General features: G+C 37.1%; 1 protein-coding gene and 1 non-coding gene across 4 annotated transcripts in view; both read right to left on the reverse strand.

The window, feature by feature from the left end:
• hdac9b (histone deacetylase 9b) overlaps positions 1–16,149 on the reverse strand; it is a 34,698-nt gene extending 18,549 nt beyond the window's left edge. Inside the window, exons 1-2 of one of the 3 annotated variants that reach the window (XM_046847451.1) lie at positions 16,006–16,149; positions 15,478–15,600 (exon numbers count right to left, since the gene is read on the reverse strand). In XM_046847451.1, the coding sequence (XP_046703407.1) occupies positions 15,478–15,600; positions 16,006–16,021 (139 nt within the window). In that variant the 5' untranslated portion in view covers positions 16,022–16,149. Of the gene's footprint in view, positions 1–1,199; positions 1,762–15,477; positions 15,601–16,005 lie in introns of those variants that run through there. The other 2 variants (XM_046847452.1, XM_046847453.1) reach the window with 2 other exon arrangements.
• trnaq-cug lies at positions 2,744–2,815 on the reverse strand. The gene has a single exon. It is a non-coding gene; the product is annotated as a tRNA-Gln (tRNA).
• Positions 16,150–16,405: the final 256 nt, after the last annotated feature.

Consider the following 16,405-nt stretch of genomic DNA (forward strand, 5'->3'; position numbering starts at 1 on the left):
ACACTTGCATAAATACAAACGACATAAAAAAAAAGCACACTATTAATAGATGTTCCAGTGTATAGTTATATTAGGATTTGGTTTAAGATGGAATGATAACAGATTAAAGTGGTGCCTAATCTTAGCTCTCTAATGCCAGAAGTTGAAAATAACATGGCTAAGAATAGCTGACCCGCAGACTAAGCAACAGCCTGCTGCATGCAAGAGCCTGTTAAACCACATACACATCCAGTATACATGCTTCACATTATATACATGCTTCCTTAAAGCTTTTACTTATCATCAGTTCACACTGAATTAGGTTACCTGGAAGATTTAAGGATAATATCCTCCCGTTTTCTGATCCATGTCTCATTTTAGTTCAGCCTTATTACCCCAAATCATTTCGTTCTGTCCCACAACAGGTGAACCTCATTAAAGATGACAACTTGTTATAGTGTCAAAAATATATTTTCACAGTTTATATGACTTGAACAAAAAGGTGTTAAAGAGAAACCCTGGTATGTTTCCAAAGTGAGGTGCGCGTCGATCTAACCTAAAGGAATGGCTCTGAAATGCCATGAAGTTGCACCTGACCTCTTGATATACCCAAGAGTTATATTGTCAATTGCACGCTCTATCAGCCCTTTGAAACAGTAACAGGTTTCAGGCACCATCTGGATGTGAACTAACATCAACCCATGAACAAAAAAAGTGGAAAAAGAAGTGGTTTGCATCTAAAAAAAAGGAATTGTTAAAAATGATGTCAGCATTAAAAAAAAGCCAGGATTGAAAATAGATCTGCACGTTGTCTTTGACAAGTACAGTTTTAGAAGTAACAGGCTTTTCATGGCGACTGCGTTTCCTGTGCCTGCTTCAGTGCTTCTGTACAAGCTGTGGTTCTTAAAAAGACTGTTTACCACGCTGCGTGTTATTACAGTTCAATGCTATTACTAGACAACATTGCATGTCTCACTTATTCTATTTATAACCATTTCGGGCTTCTATCATAAATAGGGAGCCTATTTCCAGCTACGAGTCACGCGCAGGACAGCGCACGGTGGACACACGGTGGACATGCCAGTAGGTGCGCGCGAGAGGGGCAGTACCTGTTAATCCAGCAACTAGACAGACTGGCCCAAGTTTAAAGAGCTCGACTAAACAGGAAGTGGAGAAGTGGAGCGTGCATGCATGTCAAAGAGAGAGAATTGAAGAGTCACCTGAGTTGTTAACGTTGTGCATGTCACTGTCGTGGGATTCCCGAAGCAGCCGGAGTTTGCCAAAGCTGTCGCTGGAGAAGTAGGAATCACCCTCGTAAATGGTCTGTAGCATACTCCAGCCAGCGGCACATTGCCTGCCCTACTCTTCCTGTCACACTAGCAGCCCCTTCCTTGTTCTCTCTCTCTCTCTCTCTCTCTCTCTCTCAGGAGACCACAAGCACTCACTTCTGCCTCCTCCTCACTGGTGACACTACGCGAGAAAGACAACTCCTCCCTCGGTAACACGAACAGTTCCTCCCCTGCTATCTTCTTTCGCTCCCTTTCACTTCTCCTCCACACGTCTGGGATTCAGCAGGGGGGGCTATACCATCTCCTGCTGGAGCGCTACAGTAAAAAAAATAGGTTTATCCGTTTACTTTTTAGTAGGTGAATTCTTTCCCCCCTGTCCATTTGTCAGCTTTTTCCCCCTGCAAAATGGCTGGACCTGTTGGAGATTTGTGTGTCAAACACTCATAGCTGTGTTCTGGTTTTCATTTCTCTTTCTTCTCCTCTATGCTCTCGAAATCTCTATCTGGTTCAGAGCAGCTTACTGTGGAAAGGAGGAGGTTCATTTGCATGTGAATCAACAGTGGCATGGCCCACAGGTGACAGAAATAGAACAATGGCCAGCCCTGGCTATAAATAGATCAGGCGAGGCTCGGGGATTGGAGCGGCATTGATGCATTTAAAAATACCACACCAAACACAGCTGTGGCCCCTCGTTCTCCGCCAGCAGGCATGACTCTCTCTCTCTCTCTCTCTCTCTCTCTCTCTCCCTTTCACTCTTGTATTCTATCACTCTCCCCCCCTCTTTATTTGCCTCTGGCCTCCTTAAAAAGACACACAACCCGTTTTCTTGAGAGATAAATATAATTTGTCTGCATTTTGCTTGACATTTGGTTTATTTATGCAGCTGTGCCATGACATTTTCATGGATTATCTGCATAAACTTAAACCAGAAGAAAAAATAAAATAAAATTATATATATATATATATATATATATATATATATATATATATATATATATATATATATATATATATATACTATTACAGGATTACTACTTGACTAATACACAGGCACTGTACAATGGGTAGATAAGTGAGAGAGAGAGAGAGAGAGAGAGAGAGAGAGAGAGAGAGAGAAGCAGTGGAAGCATGCGGTATATGAGGTCTGTGCTGCTGTTCAAAAGGTACACTGCATTTGAAAAAAAAAATTGTCTAAAATGTTTTCAAAGCTGGGTATTAAACTTGACTAAAATATCCTATTTTGTAAAGTTTAAACTTCTACACCTCTAATTTTCAAGACCTTCTCATAGGCAAATATACAAAATGTTATAAACTTTCTTTCGGCTTCTCCCGTTAGGGGTCGCCACAGCGGACCATCTGCATGTTTGATTTGGCACACATTTTTGCGCTGGGTGCCCTTCATAACGCAACCCTCCCCATTTATCCGGGCTTGGGACCGGCACTAAGGCTTGTGTAACCCTAATGGCTGGGGTGGGTTCCCTGACCGGGGATCGAACCCGGGCCGCAGCGGTCAGAGCGCCGCATTCTAACCACTAGACCAGCAGGGAACCTAAATACAAAATGTTATAATAGCTGTAAATCTGTAATAACACATTTATTAGGTATTAAGTACAGTGACTGAATACACGGGGTATTTGCTCCCCATTTATGTAGTTTAACTAAGTCAAAATAGAACTAGAATATATTTTAATACCATAATTAAAGAAGATTAGCAGCCCTTACTAGGAAAACAGGATGTTAGCACTGTGAGTTTACCATTTTTCAGTCCTATTTTGGTATACAGCTCGGTCAAATACCCAGAGATGCCAAAGAACGCAAAAGTACACTTAAGAGCACTTAACAAATGGACAAATAAAAGAATCATAAAAAGTTTCCTTCGGAATTAGTGGACAGTTATTCTTCGTTCATTGGCTGGCTGCGTACAAATAGCAGTGATAACAGACAGTTATAAATCCTTCTATTCTGCTTTTTAGTTCTTTGAATGCCAGTGTGGTTTCTGAGTGAAGGACATATCACAAGTTCTCCTAAGGGATCGATGTGCCCACACTATACTAACAGCACTCTGAAAAGATTATAATGCCCACATACTAAGAATGTCACATTAGATATATTATTAGTTTTATTGCTTATCCATGCTGGAGTCTGATCAAAGGGACTGAAATGATATGGTGCATCTAAAGCAGAGAGGATTAAAGGTCTTGATAAGGGCACTGGAGTGGGTACTTGAACTCATGACCTTCCTATCAGCACCTGCTAAGTCACTTAACTTGTGAGTCACTACCAGTGTGCTAAAAATGTATTGCAATTAAGAATAACAAAAACAGAAAAAATGTCATAAGGAATAACTCAATGTTCTGACTGATTTATGTAAAGGAAATGAGTCACTCGAAATTTTGCAGCTCAACTGTCTGTTCAGAAATAAAAAAAAAATGCCACTACTATTTCACCTGCCGGGATAAAACAATAAGGTACATAGAATAGCATTTAATTGGAGGATCTGCAATCGTTTTCTTTACCCAATAGGCTGACCCCTTATTACCGTGTTCCCAAAATACACACAAACAGCTAGAGGTCACTAACACAGTGCTTATTGACAAGAGCAAATTTTTAGGTTGATTATTATAGTGGTGAGACCTTCGGTAGGATTTTTGCATTCAGCCACTGCATGACATATTTAAACTCCAGTCTAAAATGTAAATGACATTCTGACTGATAATGCATGAAATGCTGGACTTGTGGCCAGACTAATAACCAGCAAAGAAAATGCCACTTTCTATCTCCATATTCCATTGCTTCATTTAGCCATTGCACAAATTGCTTAGTAGCAAATCCAAGATTCCCTGTAGGACCATTGTTTTGTTTGAATGTTAGAGACAAAAAGTCAATTGCACTGCTTGGTGCTTCTCCTATCACAGCCAGTAGGTTGAAGTTTTAATAAGTTTTGCTGGTCCCTAGGGTAACTGTACCAGAGTATTAGTTAGGTATTTGATATGTTTGATAAAGGGAAGCTTCAATTTCATTTGTCGAAGTGAAATTTCTGCTTCCACTTCTGTTTCTGCTGCTGCTGAGCCATACTTTTGCATTATACAAATTATACAGACATAGTAAGGTCCTCTAAATTCTGCATTTCAGCGGCCTGCTGATGTTATAAATTTGCAAAATGTTGAAATTATAGAACACTGATAAACATTCAAACTAATTACAGACTGCAATGGCCTGTTCATAGGACACAATACATCATGCTTAAAATAGTAAAGTCAAAACCTACAATCACAATCACACAAGGTGTGCATCAGTAAACAGTCTTTTGATAGTGCGGAGTTAACAATAGGAAAATGAGCAGAAATGGAAATATAGAATGCTATGCTAAGATCCTAGTGCCAAAGAACGCCATCCTGGTATATATAAAAGCTTGATATAAACTTGCACAAGCCACATCGATTTATAACTATGATTATAAATATATTTTTAATGTCACCCTGGGAAATTATATTTTTATAAGATTATAAGTTTCTGATGGAAACTACACATCCCCAGCTTAGAAATTATGCCTATTGTTGTATCCGAACATTGGTGAATTATGTTCATGAACTACATGAATTTTGATGAGGCACTTCAATAAAATAAATAGATAATCCACTAAAATGACACGTAAAACGTAAGGTTAAAGCATTCAGAATGCCGCATGCAGGATGCCGCAACTAGTAACATCTTATTTTCATGCTGAAATATATTTAATATATTCTGTAAAAAAAAAACAAAAAAAAAAACACATACATATCCTTCATGTGACTAAGGCCAGCTTGATCGTGGTTAATGATTATTCAGCGCTAATGTCTCCAGCACCTGTTAGCATGTTGGAGCATCAGTAGCGTCAGTGCAGGCGGATTCAGGATCACGATTCTAGCAATTCTCACTAGTTGAGTGCCCAAAGCCTCCATCTGTCCAAACACTAGAACACTAGCTTACGAAGTGTGGTGCTCACACTGTGCTTTCTGCACAGCAATAACTTCTGATTTATTCAGATTTATCATTTATTTGGGGAAAAATTAAAAGTGCTTGTGTATATATATATATATATATATATATATATATATATATATATATATATATATATATATATATATATATATTTTTTTTTTTTTTTTTTTTTTTTTTTAATTTTTTTTATTATTTTAGAAGTGATGTGATGCAGTTGAATAACAAAATAACCACATGCTCAATACTAAAATATTCTGTGTTTTCAGGATAAGATGTGCTGGAACAGAACTAGATTAGAAGTAACTTTTATGTTAATTTCATAAGTATACATATTTTAATGCTTAAAATATTTTCTACATGTATGGTTAGTAATGTTTTACTCAAACAGTGCTGCATTTTAAAAATCACTAATGTGCATATGTTTTGTATGATAGCTTGATTAAAATGAGATTTATAGGTTTGTGTAAAATAGAAAATAACTAACTGTGATTAACTCCCTGGCCCACTCCTTACTCTTATAACTATATCCTTTTCTATTAATGTCACCTAATTTTTTGAGCAATTCAGAATATATTATTAAATAGCATTATTTAAAATATCAATCTACTAATAAACAACCTGGAACAATAAATATAGCACATTACCAAATGCATATCAGATAATCAGACATAACAAAAGGTTGTGACCGTTCATTTCCGGATTTGCAGGTCTCGGAGTACTATTTTCAGCTGAGGAATTGACTTGGCTGCCGCACTCACTCTGCAGCTCATCGTCACTGTTCTTAATCTTAATTACCTTTTCTATTTCTGCCCTTGCAAGTCTTGGTTACTTTACTAAAGCTAGGAAATTGTGTGTGTATTTGTGTGTGCATACGTGTGTATGTGTGTGTGTTTGTTTGAATAGCAAGCAGCCCTGATGGGCTGTAAAGGGGTTGAAGAGCCTGTTATAGCTTTCCTGCGTCAGAGGTGGCCTTTGTTCGCTGTAGTCCTATTAAACAATTTAAGTGTGAGCGTCAGTGTGCCAGCTGGTGCTGCTCTCGTTCCCTCAGGTTAACTCATCACAGCCTCCAAGAACCACCACCCCCCACTCTTTCCAAATTTAAATACAAGACAATTGTAGGGTTACAGAATGGGAATGAGAGATGTGCATCATGAAAAGGACACGGTAGTGTGTCTTGTGGCTCATCAAGCAGAAAATAAAATCCAATCTTTTATGATCATTTTGAATGTCTCTTTTATAAATCAGGATGTTATTCGCACATGTTCAGTACTCAGGTCAAAGTACATATTAGGGGATGGGTACTGCCAGTCTGATACACAATTACTCAGCTACACATACACACGCACACAAACACATTTTCAGGGCATTAGAGATATTTTCTTAGGAAACCAAATACCAAGTATATTCATCTGATAAAAGCTCAACCCATTTTGTTTTCATAAAATGTCCTAATATCAAGCCATCGAAAAGGCCATGTTGCATTAGACATCGACAGAGTGCTAAAATATTGCTCTTTGGCTAATTAGATCAGACTGGAGAGCGAGAATTTCTCTCCATTGTAGATGACCAAGCTGTGTGGGAGAGAATGTGTCAGCTTCGAGGTCTGCTCACTTGTTTTTCTTCACATTACAGAGTCGTTCTAGCCATCTCTCTGACTCTAATTTTACCCCCCGAGTCTTACAGAAATAATTGGTATAAGAACATTTTCGCGTAGGGACTGCGTAATGTACATGTGTCTGTTGTTCACGCTTTGTGTGGGTGTGCAGATTTCTAATCAACTAGTTATTTGTGCATATGTAAACGAGTGTATCGTTTCTGTACAATTTCATTATTTGTCTTTGGGGTGGGGGTGATGGAAGATGTGCAACCTACTGCACAGATGGTGATAACAAGGGAACCCAGTGCCATATGGGTACCTGATTACAGGTGCATCTCAGCGCAATTTTTTTTTTTTTACATTAGTGTTGCTTATGATGTAGCAATTTATATTGTGGCATCATTATAATGATTTCCCCTGATATCTGGTGACACACAGGTTCGCAATTCCTCATGCACCTCATCACACTTGCATCAGTTCTCCCCCTTTGTTCTCCTGCATGTGTTAAATAATCACTCTTCCCAAATCAGTTTCTGTACTCTTTACTCAATCTTCCCCATCTATCCATCCAACAGGCCCACACAGAGAGCAATCCGGGTCGCAGCCTAGAGAGTAACTATGCCATTTCAGCCCAGCATTGCTCTCCGTTGGCCACTCAGCCAGCCATGTAAAAGCACAAAGGCACCAGCGCTGCAACCCGCACGTCCAAACCCAATTAGTGCTTCCATCTGGCTACATTATGGGAGTGGCTTTCCGCTCTAATGATTTAGCACTGGAGTTTTATTAGGTTACACTGTCTGGCCCCTGTCGGTATTTCCTGCAAGATGTTTGGGGTGAGTTGGAAAGCACTTTATGGGTCGGATCAAATAATGCACAGAAAGCACTTTTTTTTTCCAGACACTGCACTAATGATCAGTTGGGAGATTCGCAAAGATGTTATGAAAATGTTGATATTGTGTAACGCATGGGAAGCCTGATGCACCTGAGCTGCATAGTTTGTTTTGCATGGTTTGAATCTAATTCAGTTACATACTACATTTATTTGATTCTTTTTTACTTTTTTTTTGTCAGCCAAATCATTATAAAACATGTAAGTGTGGTTGAGTTCTGAATTCACTGCTTGGTGCCCCTTTAAATTTAGGAGTAGGAGTAGTATCTTACAGGATGTTAGAGGTGAAAGGTATTGACAGTAGTGGCCCAGGGATTAAAAGGCCTGGGCCAGTGATAAGAAAGCTGCTTAAATTTAAGTGAATTGTTCGTATATATGTCACAGTAAACCTTTTTTTTTTTGCTTTATGTGTTGATGTCTATTGATTAGCCTCTATAAATAGTGCCTAAGTGATGTGTGTCACAGCGGGAATCTGGCAAGTTCACAGAAATCTATCCATCGATCAATCTGCCTCACCACTGGAGCATATTGATCTGCTGCCTAAAACCTGCAATCATCATAATATTGTACACCTGTTTTTCAAAGATCTCGCATATTTGCTGGGTTCTTGACAACTAACCCACTGAGCTCACGCTCTTGTAGACTCTCTGGAGTCACTGAGCTGATGGTGATACATGATGGCATGCAGCCAAGCAAGCCAGCTGTGGGTGTTTTGGAATGGCAACTTGGACACACACTGGAATCTCTGGCACATATAGATTTTTGTATAATCAGTTCATCAGGGCAATTTTCAGCTCTTTTGATGGCACTTGGTTTTTTACAGCTCATTACAGGAGACTATAAATATGACCTGAGAATAAAAGACAAGATTAACATGTGAGTATAATCCAATTCACCACATTCAGTTCAGACCTCGTTCATGAGGCCTGTAGTCAACCTGCATTGCTGATTAAATTAGATCTCATTTCAGGAGTTCAGTGTCAATTTAGCTCCCTAACTTAATCTTAGTCTTATCACAGGATAATCTATTGGAAACCATACATGCACTACACACATGCACATACACATGCACACACACTTTCTCACACAAGCCATACTCATTCACATAAACCCGCCACACACACACACAGTTGCATTATCTTAAATTATATATTAACTGACATACAGTCATTGACCTTTGTTGCAATATAATTAAATAACATTACGACTACCACTAACATCCTCTTAATATAATCCTAGACTATTATTTATTTATTAACTTTAAAGAATATTAATTAGGAACTAATATGACCTATTTAATAATTACAGCAAAACCAATAAGAACTACTTGGTTAAAAAAGTAATTCTGGTCCAGGAAGTTTAAAAGGTTTCCCCCAGTCAGTAAAATGAAATGGACTGGACCTTTCAAATATTTAATATAAACAAATAATGGCAATGATCACATATTACATGTAATAGTATTATGGGGCATTATACTATTCCACAGAGATTTTTAGAGATCTTTACTTATGAGACATTTCATTGGCATCATCATTTATGTAATTCATTGCTATACCACACCCTATTATAAGCCCAAACCTGAATGACCCAAACAAAACATTCTGTCGCTTTTATTTCTTTATTTCTTAATTTTAAATTTAACTTGCATTTTTTTGTTTTACTGAGGGGACCAGCCAAATGAGACATGATAACCCAAGAAAAACAAGCTCTCTCTCACACACACACACACACACACACACACACACACACACACACACACACACAGGCATCCAGTTGCCTCCTGATGATATTCGATATGTTTCAGGTTCATTTCCCTGTTTTACTGACTGACTTAATATCCTTTTATCCGGAATCTCATTATTATTTGATAGAATACTGTCTTAAAGTGTGATTTACTCTGTAATAGTAACTGTTTTCATTAATATAACTTAGTCTAACAAAATATTTCATTTAATAACAGTTCATTTGCGCAATATCAAATCTCCTGATGTAATATTCAATTAAATTCCCAATTAATTAAATGATTCTCGTATAAACAGGATAATTGCTTTCCCACATGCAAGGGGGAAAACAACTGTTTTTAGACTGGCTTTATCGTTTGACTTAATTTGACTCTCAACACCTGGATGACCTTTGTGGTACCAAAATGAAAGAAAGGCCTACTACAATATATAGTTAATTCCTTATACTATATCTATATATATATATATATATATATATATATATATATATATATATATATATATATTCCCATGTGAATGTATGAGTTCATGACTATAAAACAAAAAACAATTCAGATTTTGTCATTTCTTTCTGTCAGTAAGTTTCCATATACACTTTATGGCCAAATGTTTGTAAACACCAAACCATAGGTGATTTTTCAACATTCCATTTCTGATTTCATCCCCCTTTCGCTGCTGCTCACTCTTCTGGGAAGGCTTTCCACTACATTTACAGTTTGTAGGAATTTGTACAGGACACTCAAGTTCTTTTGTGCATTATAATGGGCTCACTTTGTGCACAGGGGAACTGAAATGCTGTTTTGTGCCTTTTTGTTCCAGTAAAGGGAAATAGTAATGCTAGAACATACAAACATTCTATACAATTGTATTCTTCTAACTTTGTGACAACCATTTAGGGCATACGTAAATATCTGCTGGGTGTCCACAAACATTTGGTAACATAGTGTAGCTCCAAAAGTTTTACAGGTAAAAATGTATAGCCCAGTAATATGAAGGATGTGTAAACAAGGAACCTTATGTTTCTTTGTGCTTGACAATGAGAAGATCCAAGAGCATACAGAGCAAGAATTATGTCACTGGAAAACGATCCAGGAATTAGAGCTAATGTCCTCAGAGGATGTTGTCATTTGTTTTGTTTCTTCACCACCATGGTCTCCATTAAAGGACAAATGATCATACCAAATAGCACAAGCACAAGCACATATCCATGTGCATCACACATACTCAAACACTGCAGCACACAGCCACTCACTCACTCACTCACTCACTCACTCACTCACTCACTCACTCAATCACTCTCTCTCTCTTCCTCTCTCTCTCTCTTGCTCTCTCTCTCTCTCTCTCTCTCTCTCTCTCTCTCACACACACACACACACACACACACACATAATCTTTAGTTACATATCCTCCCCATTTATACTAGCTCTTCCTCTTGGCCCCTAAACACAGAGACATGCCACGCTGAGCAAGCAGCCCTCTTGTGGGAGTTCCTGGTCATTTGTTTTAATCGCTGCTCCAGATCTCTCTGAAGAGCACACCGCAGATCATAGGTCAAGTCACTAAGATGTTGAAAAAACATTCTGTGGCTCAGTCTCCTGTGGTGAACTTGTACCATAAGTCACCAGTGCACACTTGTTTATCAGCTATCTACCCCTCCCTCCGTCCTTTATGCCATTTGGCCTGCCAGAGTAACAGCCTGCAGACGAATGTCTCGGCTAAGCTCTTGGCACTCAACTATGTTAAGAAAAGCCAGCAGATCTGTTACAAAGATGTAAGTTGTTGTGACATTCTCTAGCTTGTTCAGCGAGCCCTGATATACTTAAAATCTTTAAAGTAACTCAAATAAGGGCTATTGTGATGTCTTAAAGTATTTTTACGTTTGAACCAACATAGTGTTTGTGTTCTGGTCAACTGCCATTGTAACTCCATCTGTGCTCCTAATGTTGGTAACAGGGCAATTCTGAATTCTCTCAGTTAACCATTTATTAAGTTGCGCTATATGCACACACATTCAGACACAAGCATATCTGTGTTTGGATGCATCTTCAAAATGCAGACCTCTACTTTTATCCCAGATCCAGTTCCACCTTGGATTTTACAGTTTATCTACAGTAGTGTCCATCACATTACACCATAAATCCTGCTCTGTGACACCCCAAGCATACAGAGTCTGATCAGATGCTGATTATTCTGCTTCTCCCCAATAAACAATGTTTAAAACACAACTCTGTTCAAACTCTAAGGCATTTACTAAATGCATCTGTGGTCACGGTGGTAGTGGTGGTGTCCAAGACTTAAATAGTACTTAGTGATCACAGAGAGAGAGAGAGAGAGAGAGAGAGAGATAGCAGGCCTGTAATCAGTCTGCAGATGCTGTGTGAGAGAGCAAGGGATATATGCGGGTTGCATATATTGAGATATATATAATGAATTTACATTAAATTTCTATTTATTGGTACTTTTCAAATGGCACACTATGTCTTATATGTCTTACACTATGTCACAAAGTTTATACACTGATTACTAGGCTAATTATTACATAATCTGTATTATGTAATAATTAGCCTAGTAATCAGTGTATAAACTTTGTTTGATTGTTTTCAAAGGTTGTTCTGGCAAATCAAACAATAGCTTCTATAATAATTGTGATAAGGCTTCTGTATAAAATAGTGTGTTTGATTTGACAAAGAAATTAAGGATGTTGCTCCAATGTAAACATATATATGTTATGAAGGCTTGCTTTTAAAAGAAAACCCACAAACAAACAGTCCGAAAACCAGTATAGGATTTCATCCTAATTGGCTGTGTATCCTGCATTTGCAATCTCTCTGCTCTCACTGGATTCCATAGGGCATAACTAATGTGGGTGTAATTCCTCTGCATGTTTGTTCTGCTCATTTCATGCCTTTCTTTCCAGATCCTATACCATAACTCACTGGGACAGCTTAACAGAAGAGCAGGGCAGGTGCACTGTAGATGAAAGACCAGTACAAATGTTTGTCCAGTCATTGAGCATGATGACCTTGGCCCTAAAGATCATGGCACACAGGCACTCACACCTTCTGTGTCTGTTTCTGCCATTAGATGCTTAATAGCTATACCTTCTGGTTCAATGACAATTTAACGAATAATGTGAAGGTATAAAATAGTTTGATATTAAAACTGAGGTTGCAGATCAATGAAATATACTACAATATTGACAAAGGTTTGTAGACACCTGCCCATAAGATTCATATGTGTGTTTTAAACATCTCATTTCACATTAGTCCTCATTTGTTGTTTTAGTAGCCTTCACTAGATGTTCCACAGGGAAGTAGGTTTAAATCTGCTATAATGTATCTAAGTCTTAGTTATGCACCCATACTTGTAGATAACAGTTACATGTACAATTTATTTGTTTGTTACTAAATACAATTTTATCTATAGTTTTAAAGTGAAATGGCAGAATCCCTCAAATAATTCTCTTTTGCAAAGGAAAACATTTGACATTTTCTTCAGGCTTCGTCACAATAATTGTTCTTTGGAACATTCTTCTGAAAACAGAATCACATCTACTAATAGTAGTTAACTCATTACTCATATAAACACCCCTGTAAAATAACCAGGTTTTATGATTTGAAGAAAAAACCTAACCAATCTCAGATATAATATCAGACCTTTTTCCATTTTTATTTTGATGTAGCAACTAACAAAATTCAAGCAAATCAGGGCAATTTTCAAAACAAGAAGCTAAGAAAATGGGTTGACACATGGACATCACCAAGAGCTGGATGCCTCTTTAAAATAGGCAAAAGGATAAGAACAAACTTATCAGAGAAGCTGCCAAAAGATATACAACAACATTAAAGGAACTGCAAGAGTATCTGGCAAGTATTCGTCACTCCCTGTATGTGATGACATTCTCACAAATTCTTTACATTTCTAAACACGTGGTTGGATGGTAACAAGGAAGCAATTTCACTAAAAGATAAAACCAAGGTAGGAAGTTATGGGCATAATTCTAAAGGATATATTTTGCACAAAAACAAGATATCTTATTACAACATACTAACTAACTATACAATACTCATAGTGGAAGAATCATACATTGGGTTTGCTTCTTTTCTGTGTGATCTATAGTGGAAATTATAGATGGATTCAAATAGCAATTTATTTTGGCTCTAAACCTAAAGACTTCTTTTAGACAACTGAAGAAGATCTAGACATTTCGGAAGAAGATCTATGTTTTAAAATGGCTCAGTCAGAAAAAAATCTAAATGCAGTCAAAAACCTGTAAAATGTTCTAAAAAAAAAACTTTTACAAAGTGATAGACACAAAGTGCTGAAATGAAGTATTAGTTACACAAGACACACTTGTGCAAACAGGTTATTGTAGTTTTTTTTCTTTATAATTTCAGTTTTTATATAAAATATAAAAAAAGATCTAATATTATTTGTCTTAGTTTCAGCCTTTTACTGTATTTAACAAATAACATGCGGTTCCCTTGCTCTAAAATACCAATCGTCTATTCTTTAGAACTGTGTGACATTAAAAACAGGAAACAAGGAGCCCTAACTAGAGCGATGATAAATGATACAAAGCAAAGTAATTCCAAAGAACAAACCGAAATGTGTGAGGAAAAAAAAAAGAACAGCAGAAAATGAACAGAACATAAAGTTTATGCTGGTGAAGAAGCCTGTGTACAGCCAGGAGGTTGCCTTCTGACTTACAAAATATTTTATATTTATATAATATAAAATAAAAACTACATTTACGATACTTTCTGCTTTCTGCTCTATGGTAGAAAAACTTGACAATGTTCCTGCCTGCACATTTTTAACATCTTTGCCATATGTTAGGGTTTTTTGAGATGATAAGGAAGGTGAATTCATTAAGGTGAATGGCAACTAAATGTCAATCTCTGTATATTAATGTGGCACTGTCAGTGCCATAAAACATATGTTGTTGTTATTGCTATTTTTCCTGGGACTGAAGATAGCTGCTGTTTCTATGCCCTGCTATTGAAATTCAGGTGGCTCCGAAACATCCGAAGTGGTTGCTTGGAGACAACAGTGGTGCGTCACAACTAGGATGGCCCTCAATAAGACACACAATAATGTTCTCTCAATCTCAGCCTGATCTCCAAATGGGTTGGAGCTTTATTTAGACCACAGGGTCACAAGTTTTCCTGAGTTCATATAAACAGTATTAGGCTTGCTTTTTTTTTTTTTGTAGAAAAGCCAAGGTAGGAATCAGTGATTGGAAAATCTTCTTAAATAAAAAAAAAGTTATTTTTATTTTTACCCAGAAAAAGAAATGTGATTAAAAACAGAACAGGGAAGGAAGAGAAGCAAATGCTCAGTTGTGTTGAAACAGCTGATTTCCCAAACATTCCTGGTTACATTTCATATATACCGCACAATCATGCGTCTTGGTTGAAGCAACAGTGACTCATCACACCACTCTCTCCTCATTTCTCAGAAATCAGCTCAGGTTTTAGACACTCTACAAAAGCAATCCTCTTTTTAGAGTCCAAAAACAGGAAGCTCCCTAAAGCCACCTCATAAAAATACCATTTGGAAAGGATTGCTTAGAAATGTCAGCATTTCCTCTTTTAGACTATCACACTTCCCTGTCCAAGTTTCCCCTCTAAAAAGGACACAAGTTACTTTAAAGATCTGCACTCTTTTAAACACCCAAAGAAAAAGGAAGTAGAGATTATTCATTCTGTTTACTGCACAGAAATGTTTTTGAAATCAGATTGTCAGATTGTTGAACTTTGAAAACAAAATTAACAACCATAAAATAAACAAATGAATGAATGGATGAATGGATAAATAAATAAATGAATTGATTAATTGATTAACTTTAGCTTTTACCACCAAAATCTGTGTTTATGTTAACATGTGACATTAGCAATCTCATTTCAATTTTTTTCTCCTATTCATGAGCAATGTATAACCAGTAACAACCTAAATCATATCTTAGTATTAGAGGTATAATATAACTACTTCACTGACCTTGGCTCCAATATGATTTAAATGGCAGAAAACTAGGAGAGACATGTCTCCTTCTTATCACTGGTACATGGGACTGTGTCCTTCGCAGAGGTCTGTGGGCCACATATTTCTGATCTCCTTTACCTAAACACACACAATATATATAAATATATAAATATATATAAATATGTAAACACACACACACACACACACACACACACACACACACACACACACACACACACACACACACACACAGTGCATTCAGAAAGTATTTAATTATACCACTATATATATATTATACACATACAGACACACACACACACACACACACACACACACACACACACACACACACACACACACAGGTGTATGTAAGTATGTATTTACGTATATGTATATATATATATATATATATATATATATATATATATATATATATATATATATATATATATATATATATATATAAATATATATATAAATATATACTTACATACACGCATGAAAATTGTAAATAGTCAAAAGTTTAAATCCTGCATGACTTACCATCCTTCATCTTCATAGCAGCACTACACTGAATCAGTGTAGCTTCAAGTGAAACAGTTCACTTCTCACTTCAGCAAGATAAATTCAAAGGTCATGCTTTCAAACCACACATGCTCTGTCACAACTCTGCCACACAATAAGTCACACAGTAGATTCCAGAGGAAGTGACTATCCATTGGGGATATGGTAGCACTTTTTTTTCCCTTTACGATGGTACAATGGTTAGCATGCGAAAACTTAGTAATTCCCTTTTTTCTTCAGCCTTATGGTGAGTTGACAGATTTGAAACACACTATCCATGTGGAGAGTGAGTCATAATCTGCCTCTCACTTACTACACATTCACTAACTCGCACTTAGAGTGTCACAGCCCACCATGCTAATGAGAGGATTTTCAAAGA

Source organism: Silurus meridionalis, chromosome 4 (genome assembly GCF_014805685.1).
Source record: "Silurus meridionalis isolate SWU-2019-XX chromosome 4, ASM1480568v1, whole genome shotgun sequence".
Lineage (NCBI taxonomy): Eukaryota > Metazoa > Chordata > Actinopteri > Siluriformes > Siluridae > Silurus > Silurus meridionalis.